The 20,094-nt window shown below is 20.0% G+C and overlaps 4 protein-coding genes across 4 annotated transcripts; all 4 read right to left on the bottom strand.

Moving 5' to 3' along the window:
* Positions 1-411: 411 nt before the first annotated feature.
* On the bottom strand, positions 412-1,848 carry SRAE_X000144300 (Amine oxidase domain-containing protein; the record flags this gene model as incomplete). The annotated part of the gene is made up of 1 exon (XM_024649030.1): positions 412-1,848. One exon carries the CDS (start codon positions 1,846-1,848, stop codon positions 412-414), a length of 1,437 nt encoding a protein of 478 aa, XP_024498908.1.
* An 8,106-nt stretch (positions 1,849-9,954) lies between these two features.
* On the bottom strand, positions 9,955-10,803 carry SRAE_X000144220 (Hypothetical protein; the record flags this gene model as incomplete). The annotated part of the gene is made up of 1 exon (XM_024649018.1): positions 9,955-10,803. One exon carries the CDS (start codon positions 10,801-10,803, stop codon positions 9,955-9,957), a length of 849 nt encoding a protein of 282 aa, XP_024510897.1.
* Positions 10,804-13,774: 2,971 nt separating this feature from the next.
* SRAE_X000144210 (Astacin-like metalloendopeptidase) lies at positions 13,775-15,105 on the bottom strand (the record flags this gene model as incomplete). Its single annotated transcript, XM_024649007.1, has 3 exons — positions 13,775-14,913; positions 14,953-14,998; positions 15,034-15,105. 3 exons carry the CDS (start codon positions 15,103-15,105, stop codon positions 13,775-13,777), a joined length of 1,257 nt encoding a protein of 418 aa, XP_024510896.1.
* A 1,605-nt stretch (positions 15,106-16,710) lies between these two features.
* On the bottom strand, positions 16,711-18,024 carry SRAE_X000144200 (Astacin-like metalloendopeptidase; the record flags this gene model as incomplete). The annotated part of the gene is made up of 3 exons (XM_024648996.1): positions 16,711-17,831; positions 17,872-17,917; positions 17,953-18,024. The coding sequence occupies 3 exons, from the start codon at positions 18,022-18,024 to the stop codon at positions 16,711-16,713; spliced, it is 1,239 nt and encodes a 412-aa protein (XP_024498907.1).
* Positions 18,025-20,094: the final 2,070 nt, after the last annotated feature.

The raw sequence follows: 20,094 nt of genomic DNA, 5'->3' as shown, positions 1-20,094 counted from the left end.
TCTAAAACCAGGAAAAGTATGATTGTTATATTGGTTTGATGGTAAATAATAATACCAAATTAACAAAGCAATAGTTGGTAAATCTTTTAATAGAAAAAAGATAACAAGGAAAATAATAAAAGCAAAAGTTAACAACATTTCCTTTTTAAGAAAATTTAACTATTCTATTTAAACATGAAATTTTTGATACGGCTAATTTGTAATAAGAATAAATAATAAGATTAACAATAATTAAAATAAAATGTTTTAATCTTTTATCTAGTGAGGGAACAATAAAAATTAATATTTTTTTTTTTTTGCTTTTTGCAATACATCATATTTAATAAGAGAAAAGATTATTAAAGTATAGATGTTATATATAATATGATTAATTATTTAGAAAAAAAAGATATATATAGTTTCAATATTAATTTAAGCTTCAGCTCTATCATAATTTATTCCAGTCTTGTACATTTTTTCTGGTTCATTTAATAATATTCTATCAATAATTTCTTTTCCTTGCATAAATACATGATCTTGATTAGATACTTCATATTTCCATCCACCAAAACGTCCTCTTGAATAGATTTGATTTTTTTCAAGAGATTCATGAGCTCTTTTTAATTCACTATCTCTTTCAACTGATGGTATTGGATATCCATATGGAAGAAGAATTGAAAAAACAGTTTCAACTTGTTCTCTTTTAATAATATCTTTAAGAATTAATCCTTCAACAGCTCTATTAGCCATTTCTTCTTTATCACATTCATAATCTATTGGTGTTGCACATTCACACATAACAGACCAATATTTTGTATTATCAGGAGTTACTTCACCATATCTAGAAAAGAATGTAACACGGAAGAATGGTACATTTGGATCTGGAAAATATAACCAAGTTAATTTTTCACATGATGGTGGCATAGGAAGTTTAAGACCAACTCCAACAACATATACCTTATTGTAAACAATATTTAATGGTGAACAAGCATTAGTTTGTTTAACTAATTGATCAATTGGTGCTGTATTAATAAGATAATCATATTTAATTTTTTGAAGTTCAGTTGATTGACCAACTTGATATGTAACTTCTTTATTTTTCATATTAACAGCAACAACATTATGATTATATTTAAACCATTCTTTATTTAATTTTTCAGCCATTCCTTTCCAAACAGCACCAGTTCCACCATATTTTGGAAAAGTAAAACAAGCATTTGGTCCCCAACCAAAATCAGCATCAGTTAATTGATCTGATGGAATAGAACAAAGTGATTCAAGTTTTTCTTTAGATAATTTTGCAACACGACTACCAACCCAATTTGGATTCATTGTTTCAGTTTCAACAGTCCAAACTTTTTTTGTATATGGTTTAAAAAATATCTTATGTATAGTTTCACCTAAATGTTTATCAATCCATTCGGCAAAATTATTTGGTACAATAGAATCATATTTAGGATTATCATGACGTTCATTTAAATCTTTAATACAATCTTCTTTAATATCATTAGGAAAGAATGGTACAGCATATTGAGCTGGATATGGAACAAGTTTAATTCCTTTAATATCATAAAGGTAATTCATATCAACAAGACATTGTCTTTCTAATGAATTCCATTCTTTAACAGCCCATTTAGTTGCTGCATCATAATATGGAGCATTATGTGAAAATGTTACATGTCCACCCATATCCCATAAGAAACCTTTATCATCTATAACAGTTGTTGAAAGTCCTCCAGCAACATTCTCTTTTTCTAAAACAACAAGTTCAACATCTTTAGTAATATCTGGATGTGTTTTTTTTAATTCATTAAGCCTATAAGCAGCTCCAAGTGCAGTAGGTGCTCCACCAATAATAACAATCCTCATTATATATCTTAAAAGTTATAATTAAAGTAATAAAAATATAAAGTAAAAAAGTTTTCTTAATATACTACCTTTTAAGGAAGAAAAAAGTTATATTTATTAAATTGTAACAGGTTTAATAAAATTAATCTTATATTTAATAGATTAAAAATTTACAATAATTTTTAGTAAAAAATTTTAAAATATAATACAAATTATGTATAAATAAAGGATAATTATAGATGATAAAAAAAACGTGTTTTATATAAAATTCTTATTTTAAAGTAAAAAGTAGATTAAAATGTAACAGGTAAAAATATTGCCTAAAATAGATATTAATAATCTTTATTATTCATATTTTGCAATTTAAATGTATATTCAATAAGAATTGTATATAAAGTTTTAATAAGAATTGTCCTTGTAATAAAAGAGAATCTATGTACCCTTTTTGAATCAGGTTAACAGGTCAGTGTTTTCCTTAACAGACAATTTATCATCCTTGAAGAAGAATCCTATTAGTACGATTGATATCAAGATCTTATTAATATTGTTTTAATTAAAATTATCATATTAATATAATCTATTAAATTCTTTTAAATTTTATGTCAAAATTTTTAATAATTATTTAAAAGACAACGTTTTATAGTATATTAATATTTTGTCTTTATTTTTTTTTTCGTTGAAATTGAGATATAATGTATATAGATTATATAAAACTATTGCAAATATAAAAATTTTATAATTTTATTTAAAAATATTATGAATGATCATTATATTATAATGATCAAGTAATATTTAATATAAGGTTAATTAAAAAAGACATAATGATATGATATATTTAATCATTCAAGTTAATTGTACCATTTATATAATAACTTAACGCCATTTAACATAATATAAACTATCAATTAAAATTAGCACATGTTGAAATATGTTTATAATTACAATATTTTATTATTAGTAATTTTACTATATTGACAAATTATATTTATTATTATCTTAAGTATTATATCACATAATATAAAAGTAAAAAAAAAATTATAAGTTTATTTTGATAATAGTTATAACTTTTTCTTTTTTATATAAAGTAATAAAACAATATAATAATGTCTTTTTTTTACAAATTTATATAAAATAGTTTATATCAAATTTTTATAAAAGTATTACAAATATTTAATAAAAATTAATATATAATGAATTACAAATTTAAGAATACAAATAATTATTTACTATAAATAAATAAATTTTAAAAAAATACTAAAAATTTTAATAAAACATTTTCTTTCTTTTATAAAAAAAATGCATTTTTGTAAAAATAAATTTTACATAATTATCTTAGTTGACTTAAGCTTTCAACAATAATTTTGCATTCATAATTATTCAATATATTAAAAATAGAAAGTATTTGTTTTGTAAAAATTTTTGATAAAAATAAATATATTGTATAATCTTTCAATAAAAAGTTACATTAAAAGAATCTTATATTAGTTAATAATTTAAATTTAAGCTAAAAAAAATTGCTTGTAAATTTTGATATTCAATATACATTATAACGATTAAACATTTTACGTTTCAATATTATAATAAAAATTAATATTGTTAATATTTTTAAAAATATATTATAATATATTAATCTTAATTTTTTTTTGTAAGAAAGATATTAAACAAATAATTTTTTATCTCATTTTTTTTTAAATTTTGCTATTAATTTAAACACAATGACAAAAATAAAAGTACAATAACTTGATATTGCTAAATCAAAATATCATTCATGAAACTAAAACTATACTTTAATATATTGAAAAAGTATTTAATTAAGTACAATTATTATTTTTATAATTTTGTTATAAAAATCTAAAAATTTAACATGACAAACACATTATATTAAGAATAGTAAAAAATTTTTAATTTACTAATTTATTTTTTGATTTTCTTTGTCGTTTTTTTTTTAAATTATTACTTAATATCTTTTAAACACATTTAAACAATTGTTTTTATAATAAAAATTAAAATATTTAAAAATGTTTAGTGATAACTTTTTAAAAAAGTAAACGAAAATGATTAAATGTTAAGAATACTAATAAATATTAAAATTTCTTTATACCAATTTTGTATGATTTTTTTTAATAATCATTAATTAAATAATTCAATAGTTTAATAGAAACAATTTGATTTAAATTACAAATTATATTGTAAGATGATACAAAATAATTAAATTTTTAGGCCTAGTGTATTGTTGATGAATCTATCTGACGTTTATTTAAAGTCAAAGAATTTAATATAACACACTATGACAATAGTTTATATAAAATTGTAATAATTGTATATATATAACAGTGTAGAATCTTTTTATAATGTTATTTTAATTGTATATTAATTGTTTCAATATATTTTTTTTAGTTTTTTTAAATAACTTATTAAATGCTTACTATATTATTTCAAAATATATTTTTATCAAATAATGTAAAAATACTTTACAATATTTTACATATGTATTTGGAAAAAATTAAAAAATTTACTTATAGAATTAGATAAATTAATTTTTTATACATTTTGTTATAGTAATATTTAATATTAAATAATTGTCTTTGCCGTAAAAATATTTCACAAAAACTCCGGCACATCGATTGTAAACAATAATATTGAAATTTTTATTATAAACTATTTTAATTAAATAAATTGTTTAGATAATATAAATTTTAACTCGATTTAAAGTTTGAATATAAATTTTTTTAATTGTTCATAAAAAGTTATTTATATTTACAATACTGTACTTATAATTATTGACTAGTTTCAAATTTTGCTTATTCTATTTTTTTATTAAATAACTTATTTTTAGTTTATAAAATATACTATTTAATCTATCACAACTTTTTTATAACTACAGAAATTTTAATATTTTACATTTTCTTCTGTTATAAATTTTTTTTAAAGTTTTCAATACTTTGAAAAGTAAATTTACATTTTTCATGTTACAATTTTCTTTGAATTTGTTTATTATTTGTTAATTAAATCACAAATATTTTTTTTATTATGACTTGAGTTATTAACTACTAATTTAAAATGTATTCTTGTAAATTTTTTAAAGATTACTCCTGAATTTTAAAAAAATATTTTTATTATCATTTCTTAGCATAAATTGCTGTTTTTTCTTTTCAGTTCATTTTGAAAAATACTTTTTTAAACTTTTTTAAAGTGGATCTTGTTATGGTAAAAGTAATTTGAATAAATCAACTTTTCTCTCTTTAACAAAAAATGTTTTAGAAACATATAGTGTAAATGTATCTTTTACCGCTTTATTTTTTTAACACTATATGTTTATTACGTTATTTAGAAAATTATTTTGCTTTTTTACTAATAAATATATCTAAATAAATATAATAATTGCTAAAAAATTTTTAAACTTAAAAAACTTTAATATTATTTATAATTTTTAATCTTTTAACTTTAGTATTAATAATATATACCATAAGTGCAACGCTAAAAAGATAGTTATAAAAATAAAAATAAATGAAATTTAATCTAACAATTAGACATATTTAATTTATAATTAAAGTCTTAATAATCCCTTCTCTGTATTAAACTTAGAAGTTTTTAATCTGTTAAAGAAAATAAGTTTTATAAAAAAAAGTGTGTCTTATGATTTACTTTAATGATAATTTATTAAAAATTCAAGTATCATTTGATCAAGTTATCACTCTAAATTCATTAGATTTAAATGTTTTTATATTTGAAACATTTTTAATATATTTTTTTATTCTATTATATTAATTAAATTTAATCATTAAAATGAATTTTAAATCTAAAATCTTTATAATGCACATTTAAAAATTTTAAAGCAATAATAAAAGTTAGATAATCTAATCACAATATTTTTTTTATTTTTTTTTAATTTTTGAAGAACATTTTATCAAGATAATTAAAAATATTTTTCTTTATAAAGATTAACAAATTAATGTACTTTTGGAAAAAAATTGAAATCTTTTTAACTAAAAATTTTAATATTAAACATTGGTAAGTATTTTATTAACAAAATTTGTAGTTAAATAAATTAACTTTTATTTAATGTTATCAACAAATATATAGGTTGCATATCAATTTTGCTTCATATTTAAAACCATTCATTTTGAAGTTGTTAGAACAGATTATTAATTTTATTTCTGTGATAATTCAGTAAACAATTTATTTAATCCTGTGGAGTAGTCTAAACAAAATTTACATTATTTTTGTTTATTTAAATAACTTATCTTTCTATTTATAAACTCGTAATTTTTTTTATACAAATTTATTTTTATATACTTCCAAATTAGTTATCAACGTCTTTTCTTTTAGAATAAAATGTACACCACTTTTCAATTTGTTAGAATTTAATGATTTTTATTATTTACGCTGAAACTTTTTTTTACAACTTTATATATAAATAATCTTTGAAATTATGTTAAAATTTTTTTATGGTAAATTTCAAGCATTAACAAATATATCGGTAATAAGTTTTCATATAAAATATTATTAAAAAATATATAAAATAAAATTCAAATCCAACAAGCTGTTTAAAAAAGTTTTGAACTAATAATTATTAATGTTTTAAAACATTTTTAAGACTAAAATTTTAGCTGCTAAAATTTAATTGTCAATAAAAAAGCAATTCTTTTTTTTCTTGCTTAAGTTTTTTAATAATTAATTTTATAAAAAATGTTAATACATAAAAAAGTATTATTTTACAATTTTTCGCACATTAAAAATTTTATCTTGTTCAAATTAAATTGTTAATTAATTTAGTATGCTACTTTTTTAAAATATAATTAAAATATAGTATAATATAATAAATAAATTTATTGGATTCAAAGTAATTTAACCAGTTTTAAGTTTTATTTAAAACTATATAATCTGAAAAAGTAATAAATTAAAATTGAAACTATTATCAACAGCATAGTATTTTTTTTATTGCTTGATTTATACTTTAAAACATGTTGTATTGTTTTTTGTAGTCTTCTAGTATCTACTAAATTTTATTAATATATTCTAAAATAATAAGAATAGCAATTAAAATTTTTTTATATTTATAAATTTACTATCAGGATTTCATTACCAAGATATTTGATAAACATAAAAATATTTCTTTTTTGAGCTTTCATCTACTATATTGTATAAAACTGTTAATCTTTCATTATTTTATTGTCTTCTATAAAATAAATTATCTCATATAATAAAATATAGTTTTTTTAATACCAAAGTTGTCAGTTAACTTAATTAAATATTTAATGACAATTTAAAAAAGTTAAGTATTTTGGTTTGATTCTTCATTCTCTTTTATACAAAATGACATATAAAAAGTGAGAAAGAGAATAGAAAATAATTCTTTTAAATTATCAATTTTTGTTATACCATCTAAAAACCGATATCCGCTTTATTTTTCTATATGAATTAAAAAAAATCAAATGCAACAAGAACGACTTGGAATATTTATAAACCATTTAAAAAAATTCAAGTAAGTTACAAAGATGCTTCTTAAATTAAAGAAAAGAAATAAAAATTTTAGGAATAAAGATTATGAAAAATCATTTTTAACTGTTTATAATAACAAGATATAAGACGTTTTTGAAGCTAATTTTTGTAAAACAAGAAGAAAATTTTCTAACTTTTTGAGGGTACATAAGTCTAACGTTTCCCGTTATTTGCAGTGAATTGAAAAAAAAAGAAACTAGATCAGTAGATACCCCATAAATTAGAAAAAAATTAAAAAAATGTTCTTCTTTCTGTTAAAAAACAGAAATGACTCTTGCTTGAGTAGGATTATAAAATGTGATAAAAATAAATACTGTATGAAAATGGAAAAAAAAAACAATGATAAACAAAAAAGAAGCTATAAAACACTTTTTAAAAGCAATATTGACTTTAAAAATGATTATGGTATCGTTTGATAGTCTTATAAAAAAACTTTTGTAATATGAATTTAAAAAATCTAGTTTGGATAGTAAATTCCCAATCGTATAATTTATAATTAAAAATAAACTATCAAAAATTGTTTAAAAAAAAGCAAATCTTCTCCATGACAATTCCCATCTACATGTTTTGTAAAAAATATTTTATTAATTGAATAACTTAAAGGTTGAAACTTTTCTTAATAAATCATACTTCTCCAGATCTTGATCTTTTCAAACATCTAGATCTTTTTTTTGAAAAAGAAAGTCTTCGAAAGTGATGAATCTATAAAATCTGTTTTCAAGATTATTTTTTCTTTTAGATAGCTTAATTTTTATTATTATATAATAAATATAATTGTATCTCGTTATAAAAATAATTATACATATAGAAGAAAAAGAAATACCTACATTTTACTAAAAGCTTATAATGATAAAACATTTTTTTATATTTATGACCCAATATTAATAAACTTTTTTCAAAATGATATTATTAGCAAGCAGAATTTGACAGAACGTTGAATAGACTTTGGAGTAGTACATTGCAAAAAGTAAAGTATTATATTTTCATTAAAATATTTTCCTTCATCTTTTCATAAATATATGTTGCCATATTTATTATGCAAATTTTTGTATTCATTGCTTACTTTTTTTATAACATTTTTGTAAATTGATGTTTTTTTTACATAAAATTTTTTTGATTTTTCTAATTTGAAACAAACAATATTGATAAAAAAAAACTAAATTTTTTTACAGACTCTGTTTATATTTTATTTTTTTAAGTCAATCTATTTTATTTATATTATTATTTCCTTTCTTAAATTTGACAACATTAAATAACCACAAATTTAAAAATTTTGTCTTTAAGATTAATGTTTTATTAATTTTTGTTCTACGTTTTGGATTCTTTCATGATAACTTTATAAAACATTTTTTTATTATAGTAATAATTGAATAAATTTTAAAATGTATATTTTTTTTTGTAACTTTTTAAAATAATTTTTAATTTTGGTAAAAATTTATTTTTTGGAAAAAATATTTTCTTTTACCTATTAAATTTAAAATAAAAATATCTTTACATAAACTGATTAAAAGCAAAAAAATTTCCACAATGTATTTAATAAAAAAATAAAACAAATGTTAAACAATATGTATGCAACGTTGATTAAAAGGTATTTTCATTTTGTTGATATGATCAATTATTTATTTTTTTTAACTTTTAATTGCTTTGTTAAACTTAAAAAATAATAATTATTTTGTAAAATATTTGTTATAAAGTTTATAATGGTCATAATAAAATAAAATTAACAAACACAAATTTAATATGTTAATAAACTTAAAAAAAGAAAAACAACAATAAGAAAATTAAATAAGTAAATTAATACAAATATTTATTTATAAATATTATTATCTGTTAATACTAAAGTGACTATTTGAAGATAAATAATTTTTCTACTTTTTATTTTTCTTTAAAGATTAATTCCTTATAATTTTTTACTTTAAAGTTATTCTGATTTTTCATCTGCTACTGTCTTTTTTTAAAAAGGTAGCTTACTTAAATCATTAAATATTATACAAAATCAAATTAAAATAAACTCTGTTATACTCTTTATATTTTAACAATAATAAATATTTATATTTAATGATTCAATTTACTTTTTAAGTTTCTACACTTTCAGAATGTGGTAGCAATCACTTTCTTTGTTGTATTTTCCTCTTTCTTTATATAGTTCTTTTTAGGACGGAGTTTTGTTTAAAATATTCCTTCTTTTTTCTTGAATATTATTATGAATTAAAAATTCTTTTTTAAAAGTTAAAAAACAATTTAAGTAAAATAATTTTATGTTTTTTTCATTTCAAATTAAAATTTTTTTCTATAATATATTAAAACAGCAAAAGCGAAGATTGAATAAAAAGATAAAAATCACAGTTTCAATTCACACTTATCAAAATATAAAACATCTAAAAATGGTATATATTTAAATTATTAATAATTTTAAATTATAGCTGAAACAAGCTATATTGATTAAAAAAATAAATTTATATTTATAAATTGCTTTCTTTGATTTTGAATTAGAAATATCTGTTGTAAATTTATACGTGCAAATTTAAAAAAAAATTTAGTAGAAATATAAAACTTTTTTACTTAAATTCAATAAAAGCAACAAACACAAAATTTTTTTTCATTTTTAGTTAGTTAATGTTTTTTTTAACCAGTATTTCCAGGACTGCCTGGAGTTCCTGGACTGCCTGGAGTTCCTGGACCACTTGGAGTTCCTGGACCACTTGGAGTTCCTGGACCACTTGGAGTTCCTGGACCACTTGGAGTTCCTGGACCGCTTGGAGTTCCTGGACCGCTTGGAGTTCCTGGACCGCTTGGAGTTCCTGGACCACTTGGAGTTCCTGGACCACTTGGAGTTCCTGGACCGCTTGGAGTTCCTGGACCACTTGGAGTTCCAGGACCGCTTGGAGTTCCTGGACCACTTGGAGTTCCAGGACCGCTTGGAGTTCCTGGACCACTTGGAGTTCCAGGACCGCTTGGGCTGCCAGGACCGCTTGGACTACTAGGAGTTGTTGTAGCAGGTTTATTTGTAGTCCTTGCAGCCATGATTGAAGACAGTCTTTGCTCACGTTCAAGTCTAAACTTTTCTAAACGTTCTTTTTCTTTTTTAATTGCATTCATTCTTCTTGTTTGTGCTGCTTTTTGTTGTTCTTGTAAATAATTTTTTTGTTTTTTTGAACGTTCTAATCTTTGTTTTTGTTCTTTTTGTTGTCTTATTCTTCTTTGTTGATTTGCTTTTCTTAATCTTCTTAGAAGTTGTTGATTACGCACTGATAATTGTCTTTTTTGTCTTACAAAAGCATCAAGTTTAGAGTCATCTTCAAAAGTACTTTTTAAAACTTTTTCATTATTTATGGCAATTGGCAAACCTTTTTCTTCTATTAAATCATGATAAATTGTTTGGTTAAAATTTTTTAAATTTTGAGATAAAATAATATGAATAAAAGATAAAGTAAAAAATAAAATAATATTTTTAAAATATAACATTTTTACCATGATTTATTTTATGCTTAATTTTTACATCAACGACTTTTTATACTATTTTTTAAATTTTATTTTTTTAGTTGTTTTTTTTGAGTAAATTACTAAAGATTATTTAAATATTTTTTTTCAACGTTTTTTTTTATAATTAAATATTTAAAATAACACTTCATACAAAATTGAATGTATAAATTGAGTAATTTATTTTTAATAAAAAAATTAATGTAAATAATTTTTAGGATCATTTTGTATATATGTTTAAAAATATCAAACATTATCTTCAAAAAAAATATTACTGTTTACTTATCTGCAAAATAAAATTGCAAATTATTGTTTTTCAGCTGTTTTAAAAATTAAAAAAAATTATTATCCTCTATTTAAGTTGATTTTAAATATGTGATAAATTAAAAAATGAATATTTATATAAAAAAAAGAATATTACTATGATTCATGAATCAATAAAAAAAACTAGTCTTAATATCATAATTTTGTTTAATTTAATCTGAAATATTTTATTTTAAATAACGTAAAATATTTTATTTTTTGATAGAAGTATGCCTATATCAAAAAATAAGAATAAAATAAATGAAATAATAATTTGTTATGAATAATCTTTAACCTATTTTCTTAAATTCTTTTTTAAAAAACATATATGCTATGAAAAAAACTGTTGTAATAATAGTACATTAGAAATAGAATAATATTGTGCTGAGATTAAACGTATTAAAACATTTAGAAAATTAAAATTATAATAATTTTATTCATGAAAAAATAAATTACTTTAAGTTTTATATTAAAATTTATATTTATTTTTAATTATAAAATCTTACTACAATTTTTAGTGTTATCAAATAAAATCTATATTAAGAAAAAGAAGTTAATTCTTGAAAAGGAAGTTTTTCTGGCGGCCATGGCTAGCATCCCTGTTAGAGGATGCTGTAGCGGCTATGAGCGTCACCAAGAGGAGGAAGAGATATATAGCTTAGAATAGTACAAATTTATTAAATAATAACTTTATTAAATAATAAAAAAATTAAAAGAAATAAATAAAATAAAATAAAAAAAAGCAAAAAAATGTTTTAGATGAGTTATCCTTTTCACTCGGAGGAACTTTTTCTAGACTGACTAATTTTCTTTCCTTCTCTTCTTTATATATATATCTGATTCCGCCTCCCTTATATCAATGCCAATTTACGGATGGCATTAAGTATTACAATGCACATAATTGTTATATTAGGTTGTTCCATCTGAAATGCAGTATTTTTAATGTGTGACGCTTTTAGCTAGTATTAATTAATAACTAGCTATGTTTAAAAAATTCTAAAACACTTGCTAGATTCCTATGAATCTCCCCTACATGATGAGATAAAAATTATGCCAAAATAGAAAGTTTAATTATTTTTTATTTTAATTTTTTGCAATGTCTCCTAAGCGTCGATTTCCCAACATTTTTCTTTTTGAAGTCAAAGAAAGGACAAATGAAGCAAAAATAGAAAAAATTTTTGATAATATTTTTGAGGTGAATCTTGTCAATGTTTCTACTAAAAAAAATTTTTTAAAAGATTCCGGGTGGAAAATGAGATGCTTGAGAATGCACAGCGTAAAGAAAAATTTCATTCTTCGATAAAAGCGTCTTGAAGCACGATTTTTAAGCCTATTTTTTGCAAATGGTCAGAAGGACATTAAAAGCTTCAGGAGTTTCAAAATCTAGAGTTTCTAACCATTTTTAGCTAAATAGATACTCAAAAAAAGAAGATCAAAGGATATCGCCAAAGTTGGACATAAAGCAAACAATTCATCATATTGATGTTTGTTTTTCTAACTTTTGAGGGTAAAAATGACTCATTTTTTAAATGAAACATAATCTATGATAAGAATTGGATTCTATGCAGCAATAGTATCTATTTTTCATAATAGTTTCATAAAAATTATGCTTTGAAACTACAATAAATCTAAAAACAAGAATATGGTAGTATTTTGGTAGTTTATTGAGAAAATTGTGCACTAAGGATCTATGAAACCTAGTAAAACCTGTTGAAACTATGAATACTGAATCCAATTGTGCACAATTAAAAAAGTTTTAATAAAAATAGCTCTAGGGAAAATCTTTTTAGCAAAAAAAACAACTAATTGATTTTTACAAAAATTTCTCACTCATAGATTTTGGAAACCATGCTCCAAAAACTTAAGGATTTGAAATATAAAAATTCTTCTTTTACCCAAAATATACCCCCAACCTTAATCTCACATACTCTCTTTTTTTTAAAAAATTGAATCATTCTTAAAGAAGAAATTCTTCAAAAACGATAGACTCTTAGAATCTGTCCTTGAAGCTTCTATCGCTTCTAGTTTTTCAAGTTTTTATTCTAAACGCTTGAAAAGCTAGATATCCATTAGAAAACAATGTGGTGAATCTAATGAATGTTTTTAGAAGAAAAAATATTAATATTCCACTAAGCTACACGCATTTAAAAATTTAACAAAAAAAAACTACATTTAAAATGGGACAACCTAATATTATGAAAAAAAACAAAATTTTTTTGTACGAATAAAGCTATGTAATATTAAATTTTAATCTTAAATAACGAAATGAATGTTTATTTATTTAAATTCTTCAATAATAATATTTAAGAAAATATTATTACATATACATATATATATTTACAACTTTTGTACATTAAAAAAATCTGTAATTCTAAAATTATATTATTACCTAAATTAATATGCAACATTAAAAATTTATTAAAAACCTTATTTATATCAAAAAGCAACAAAAAAAATTAAAAAAATTATTACTAAAATATTCTTTTTTTTTAAAACTGTTTGTCTAATATTTTTAAATTTTTTATATTGTATCAAATGACATTTAAAGATCTATTTAATTAATGAACAATTTTTAAATTGTACAAAAATTTTTTTACAAATTTTAAATGTGCTATAAACAATTTCCAAACTATCGCTTTTCAAATGTTTAATAGTTAAAATATTATTTCGTTTCCTTATCTTCATCTGTTTCAATAAACCCCACACCTAACGCATCTCTGTTTGTTTGTCCTCTGTATACTATAAGAACAGAATTACTTTGTGATGTGATTTCTATATAATGATGAATTCCACAAAGAAGCAATCCAGTGTTACCTTTATCTTTAAAATATTTTATTTGATTAGAATTTTCTTCTTTACAAACAGTTTTAAATGTTAAAGTATAAGAAATTATTTCCAATTTGATTTTCTTTCCTTTACTTGCTTGTAGGAATATATAACAAGTTTTTTTGTCCATCATAACTAAATTTTTAACATTAGATTGAACTTTATATTTAGTTACAGGACATCCTTTATCACTTTTTTCTATTTCCCTGCATAATGTTCCTGTATATCCTGTTGGACAAATACATTTTTTACAATCATTATAATCTGGATAACCACTATTTACACATTTTGCTGCATTGTTTTTTTTTTTTTTTTTACCATCGTTATTAACCCAATTGCATTTATTACAGTGGCATAAATTTAATTGTTTAATTTCATTAAATGTCATTTTTGTACTAAAACCCATGTTCTTTTGATATGCGTTGTGTAATTTTGATGTAATTACTGGTTTTTTTGTATTTTTAGAAAAATCAGTTGGTTTATAATGCATCAAAGCAATAGAGTCGTATTGAGTTGAATAATTTCTATAGCTAGAAAAATTAATTTTTTGAAAATTGTATTTTTCTTTATCTTCTACATTGTCGTAATCAATTGTAATATAATTATCTCTATCACTTCGGGATTGTTCATGTATTAAACCTAATGCATGTCCAATTTCATGTAAAATTAATTCAACTTTTTCATAACAATATTTTGCTAAAGTAATAGGTTGCGATTTGGTTTGATTAATAAGTCCAACATTCGAAGAACAAACATCACCTTTTTTAAAAATTATACCTTGTTTATCGTTAAAATCATTATTCATTTCTTTAAATTTTATACAAGTATTGTTTTCAATATGTTCTATTGCTTTTTTAACATTTTCTTTTGAAACTGGAGACTCAACAAAATATTGTATTTCACTCACATTCCATGGTGCCCACTGATCCAACAATATATCCCTTTTTACAACTTTTTCATAACTATTATTATTTTCTTAAAATTTAATAACAAACGAAAAAATCTTTTAATTACCTGTTTTGACATTTCCTTTTAATATTAGACTTAAAGGTGTTGATATCTAAAAAATCAAACATATGAGATAAAGTTACATACTGTGTTTTTAATTAAAAAAGAGAAATAAAATAAGTTTAAAAATAACCATATTAAAAAATCTTTATTAGTCATATAATAGTCTAGTTAATAAAAGTAAAAGTTGTATATAAGAAATGAATTTAAATTCTTTTATTTTTTTTTATATATTATTCATTGTTTGTAAAGATTAAGAAATATATTTATTTTTACTTTTAATGATTATTAAAATTATTTATAAAACATAGACTGATAAACATTTAAAGTTTAATTTATTTAATAATTTTGAAATTATCTACTTATATAGTCTACTTTTTATAACAGTAAACAAAATTATAAAATAAGTTTCATTGATTATTAGTAATTTATGTTCAAACAATTTTTTTTAAAAATAATATTTAATTTAAATAATTATATATTAAATAGTATAAAAAGCCAAAATAAAAATTATAGTTATAATTTTATAAATGTTTTTAAAAAATTTGCAACAAAAACAAGATATAAAAACTTTAATATTTATCAAATAATATATTATTTTTTTAACAGTTTGTAAAATAGTAATAGTTTTATTATTTAAAGTTAGTTTATTTTATTCTTTTTTTAATATCGTTAGGATACTCTGCTCTCATAAGTTATTTTACTTTTTATTTAGTAATAACTTTAATGGCTATAAAAAGACTAAATTATTTTCATTAATTCAGTTTTTTGTCATGTTTTATCGTAAACTTAATATATATTAATAATAAATTATGAATTTTCATTTTATTTATGGGGTGAATCATATTTGTAAATTGTTAAAAACTTATAGAACTATTAAAAACTTTTAGAAATATTAATTCTTTTTAAATTTTTTATATAATTTAATTAATAAAATTTTTTTTAATTTAAATGATATTTGTATTTTAATATGAGACGATTTTAGATAACGTTTTCCTATTTTGTTGTAAATTTTATATAAAAATTTAATTAATTAAAGAATCATTAAAAAGTAAATGTCTTTTAACTTTTAAGTTTATTTTGACCTTTTTTATTATTTTATACCAACATTATATTATTTTTGCTAATAAACACATTTGATTTTAAAATTTTGTTTAATAAAACATTAATTCATTTAATTTAAAAAAATATTTTTTTATTTAATGTTATTAGTAAGGTGAATGATTAAATAAGAAATATAATGATAATCCGTCAAATATGTAACATATTAGAAAAAAGTAAAAAATGATCATACTTGTATAAATTTAGATTCTTTAAAATAATAAAATTTAAAATGATAATTATTAAAAAAAAACAAAATTGTTTTTGTACGAATAACAATGTTATAGCAAATTATAAAAATAAATGAAGAATCTACATTGTTGTTTATCATAAATTTTTCAATAATGAATTTTACAAAAAAAAAATACATACATATATAATATTAAAACTATTTAAAATTTATTAAATCCTTTTTAATATCAAAAAGTGACAAATTTAAAATTTAAAAAATGATATGTAAAATATCGTTTTTTAAAACTGTTTTTATAATACTTTAAAATATGTTGTTTTACTTTTTGTAACTTCTTAAAATTTATTGAGTATAATTTACTTTTCTGAAAAAGTACATAAATCTTTTATACACTTGTAAATGAGCTACAAACAATTTTCAAACTATTGCTATTTAAATATTAAATAATTAAAATTCTATGTCGTTTCCGTAGTTCAATCTGTTTCAATAAATCCCACACCTAGAGCATCTCTATCTGTTTGTCCTCTGTATACTATAAGAACAGAATTACTTTGTGATGTAAGTTCTATGTAATAATGAATTCCACAAAGAAGTAATCCAGTGTTACCTTTATCTCGAAAATATTTTATTTGATTAGAATTTTCTTCGGTACAAAAAGCTTTTCCTGGCCAAATTAAAGAAATTATTTGTAATTTTATTTTCTTTCCTTTAATTGCTTGTAAGAATATATAACATTTTTTTTCTTTGATTAAATATATATTTTTAACACTAGATAGAACTTGATACTTTTGATCGGGACATCCTGCATCACTTTTTTCTATATCCTTGCAGAATGTTCCTGTATATCCTGTTGGACAAATGCATTTATTACAATCATTATGATCTGGATAACCGCCATTTCTACACCTATCTGTACCGTTTGTTTTTGTTTTTCTACCATCGTCATTAACCCAATTGCATTTATTACAGTGGCATAAATTTAATTGTTTTATTTCATTAAATGTCATTTTTGTACTATAACCCATACTCTTTTGATATGCTTTGTCTAATTTTGATGTAATTACTGGTTTTTTTGTATTTTTAGCAAAATCAGTTGGTTTATAATGCATCAGAGCTTTAACATCATATTGAGTCGAATAGTTTCTATAGCTAGAATAATTCATTATTTGAAAATTATGCTTTTCATCATCTTTTACATTTTCAAGATCTATTGCAATATAATCATCTCTATCACTTCGGGATTGTTCATGTATTAAACCTAATGCATGTCCAATTTCATGTAAAATTAATTCAACTTTATCGTAACAATAACTTGATAATTTTATAGGTTGCGATTTGTTTGGATTAATAAGTCCAACATTGGAAGAACAAACATCACCTTCTTTAAAAATTAACCCTTGTTTATCATCAAATTCTGTTTCAACCTTTTTAAATTTTATACAAGTATTATTTTCAATATGTTCAATTGCTTTTTTAACATTTTCTTGTGAAACTGGAGATTGAACAAAATATTGGATTTCACTCACATTCCATGGTGCCCACTGATCCAACAATATATCCCTTTTTACAATTTTCTTAGCATTGCTATTATTTTCTTAAAATTTAACGACGTTTTAATAAAATATTTTAGTTACCTGTTTTGACACTTCTATTCATTATTATATTAATAGGTGTAGATATCTAAAATATTAAGCATAAAAGAAAAAGTTACATACTGTTTTTGAAATTAAAAAATAAAAATAAAATATGTTAAAAAATAGACATATTAAAAAAATTTTTTTAGTCATTTGATAATGTAGTAAATAAAAGTAAAAGAGGTATATTTAAAATAAATTTAAATTTATTTATATTAACTATATAATATCCATTGTTTGTAAAGATTGAGGAATATATTTATTTTTACTTTTAATGATTATTAAAATTATTTATAAAAATAGACTAATATACATTTGAAAAATAATTTATTCAAAAATTTTAGAATTATCTACAAAAAGAGTTTAACTTCTTATAAAAAAAGTTATATTTAATTTAAATGATTATTTGTAAATATTATAAAAATGCAAAAAAAAAATTATAGTTATAAATTTAAAAGTGTATTCTATAAAGTTAGAATACAAAGTAAAAATGAAAAATTTATAACAAAAATTATTGTATAAAGTTTTTGATAATTATCAAATGTAATATTTTTTTTATAATTAACATATTTGATTTAAAATATTTTCCAATAAAACACAAATTTGGTAAATTTAATAAAAGCTTTTTAAATTAGTTTTAATAGTTAGAAAAATAATTAAATTATAAATATTATGATAAATCGCCAAATATATAACACATTTTGTTGAAGTAATTAGTTGTATTCATTCTATTAATTCAGATTATTTAAAAAATTAAAGTTTTTATGATTATTATTAAAAAACTGACAATTTTTATACAAATAAAACTACGTCATATCAATTTTTAAAATTAAATAAAAAAATACTACTCTTTTTTTCTTACTTGATTTCTTTAATATAATTTTTTAATAAATATTTTTACATAAGCAAAAATAAATTAACAATTTTTACACATAAAATCAGGTCAGTCATTCTCAAATTTTATTTTTATATAAATTAATATACAACATTTTAAATTTATTAAAACTTTTAAATTATCAAAAATTAGCAAATCTATAAAATATATAGACAAGAAATAAACTACAAACATTTTTTTTATTTTTTAATTTTAAATAAACTTTTTTGATAGAAAAAAATGCGCTGATAACGAAAAGAATAAGCATTCTCTAAAAATTGCATCATGATAAAGATAATGCAGCTAAAAGAGTCGAAATAGCAAATGCTGCAATATGATTATTTATTGTTCAAAAAGTTTTATTGCACATCAATTAAAATTTATATATAATTGTTTGAGATCAAGTCAGATCAAATAATATTTAAAAACAGATATGTTGTTTTAAAAATTTCAAGAAATCATAACTTCTCAAAAACGGATTTATAAAAAAATTGGTCCTAAGTATTTTTGTTGGTTACATTTTGACTACATTGTCATTGTCATTTCCTTTTCTTTTTTTGTTCTTGAGTTAACCTTAACAATGTTAAATCTTTGAAAAAATTTTCTTCTCATTTTTTTAATTTAACTAATCATTATTTTTTGATGAAAAAGTCTTTTAATATCATCGTGTGGATGTGAATAATGCTGTTATTGATGCTTTCTTGAGAGAAATAAATTTTATCACGAACGGAAATTTTTTTCTTGTGATAATCTCAAACATATATTTTTCAATACTTAGATTTTTTAATATTTGCACTAAATCAGCTAACAATTAAACTTTGTTTGAAAGACAATATTTATATAAAACAAAAAAAGATTAAAAATGATTTTTTTTAATGATAAATAAATTATCATTAAATCTCAATATAACAATTAAGTAATTTTAATTATAAAAATATTTGTTTTTATCTTTCGTTTACTAATATTTCTAAGAATAAATTTAAATATTTTATATATTATGTATGTTTAAATAATACGCTTAATGTATAAACAAAAACATTTTGAAATATAAAATTAAAGAATCTATATAAAATTTAACAATTTTATTATTAAAAATTTTTCTAAAATATAATAAAAACAGTGATACAGATAAAATAATAACAATAAAGCTACAATTATAAATATATTAAAAAAAGAATAAAAAAAAAATTTAATTTAAATAGTTTTTTTATTTTGAGCAAGAAAAAGAACAAATTTTAAAAATAAGTTTTTTTTTTTAAAAAAAAGGTTTATTTAAAATTATTAATGTCATAAAAAAAAATTTTTAAAACATTAATAAAAATCTTATACATATATAACAAAATAAACTA

The sequence above is a fragment of the Strongyloides ratti genome, scaffold srae_chrx_scaffold0000002 (assembly GCF_001040885.1).
Source record: "Strongyloides ratti genome assembly S_ratti_ED321, scaffold srae_chrx_scaffold0000002".
Lineage (NCBI taxonomy): Eukaryota > Metazoa > Nematoda > Chromadorea > Rhabditida > Strongyloididae > Strongyloides > Strongyloides ratti.
Note: the sequence above shows the minus strand (reverse complement) of the source record. Positions and strands in the feature narration are given on the sequence as shown.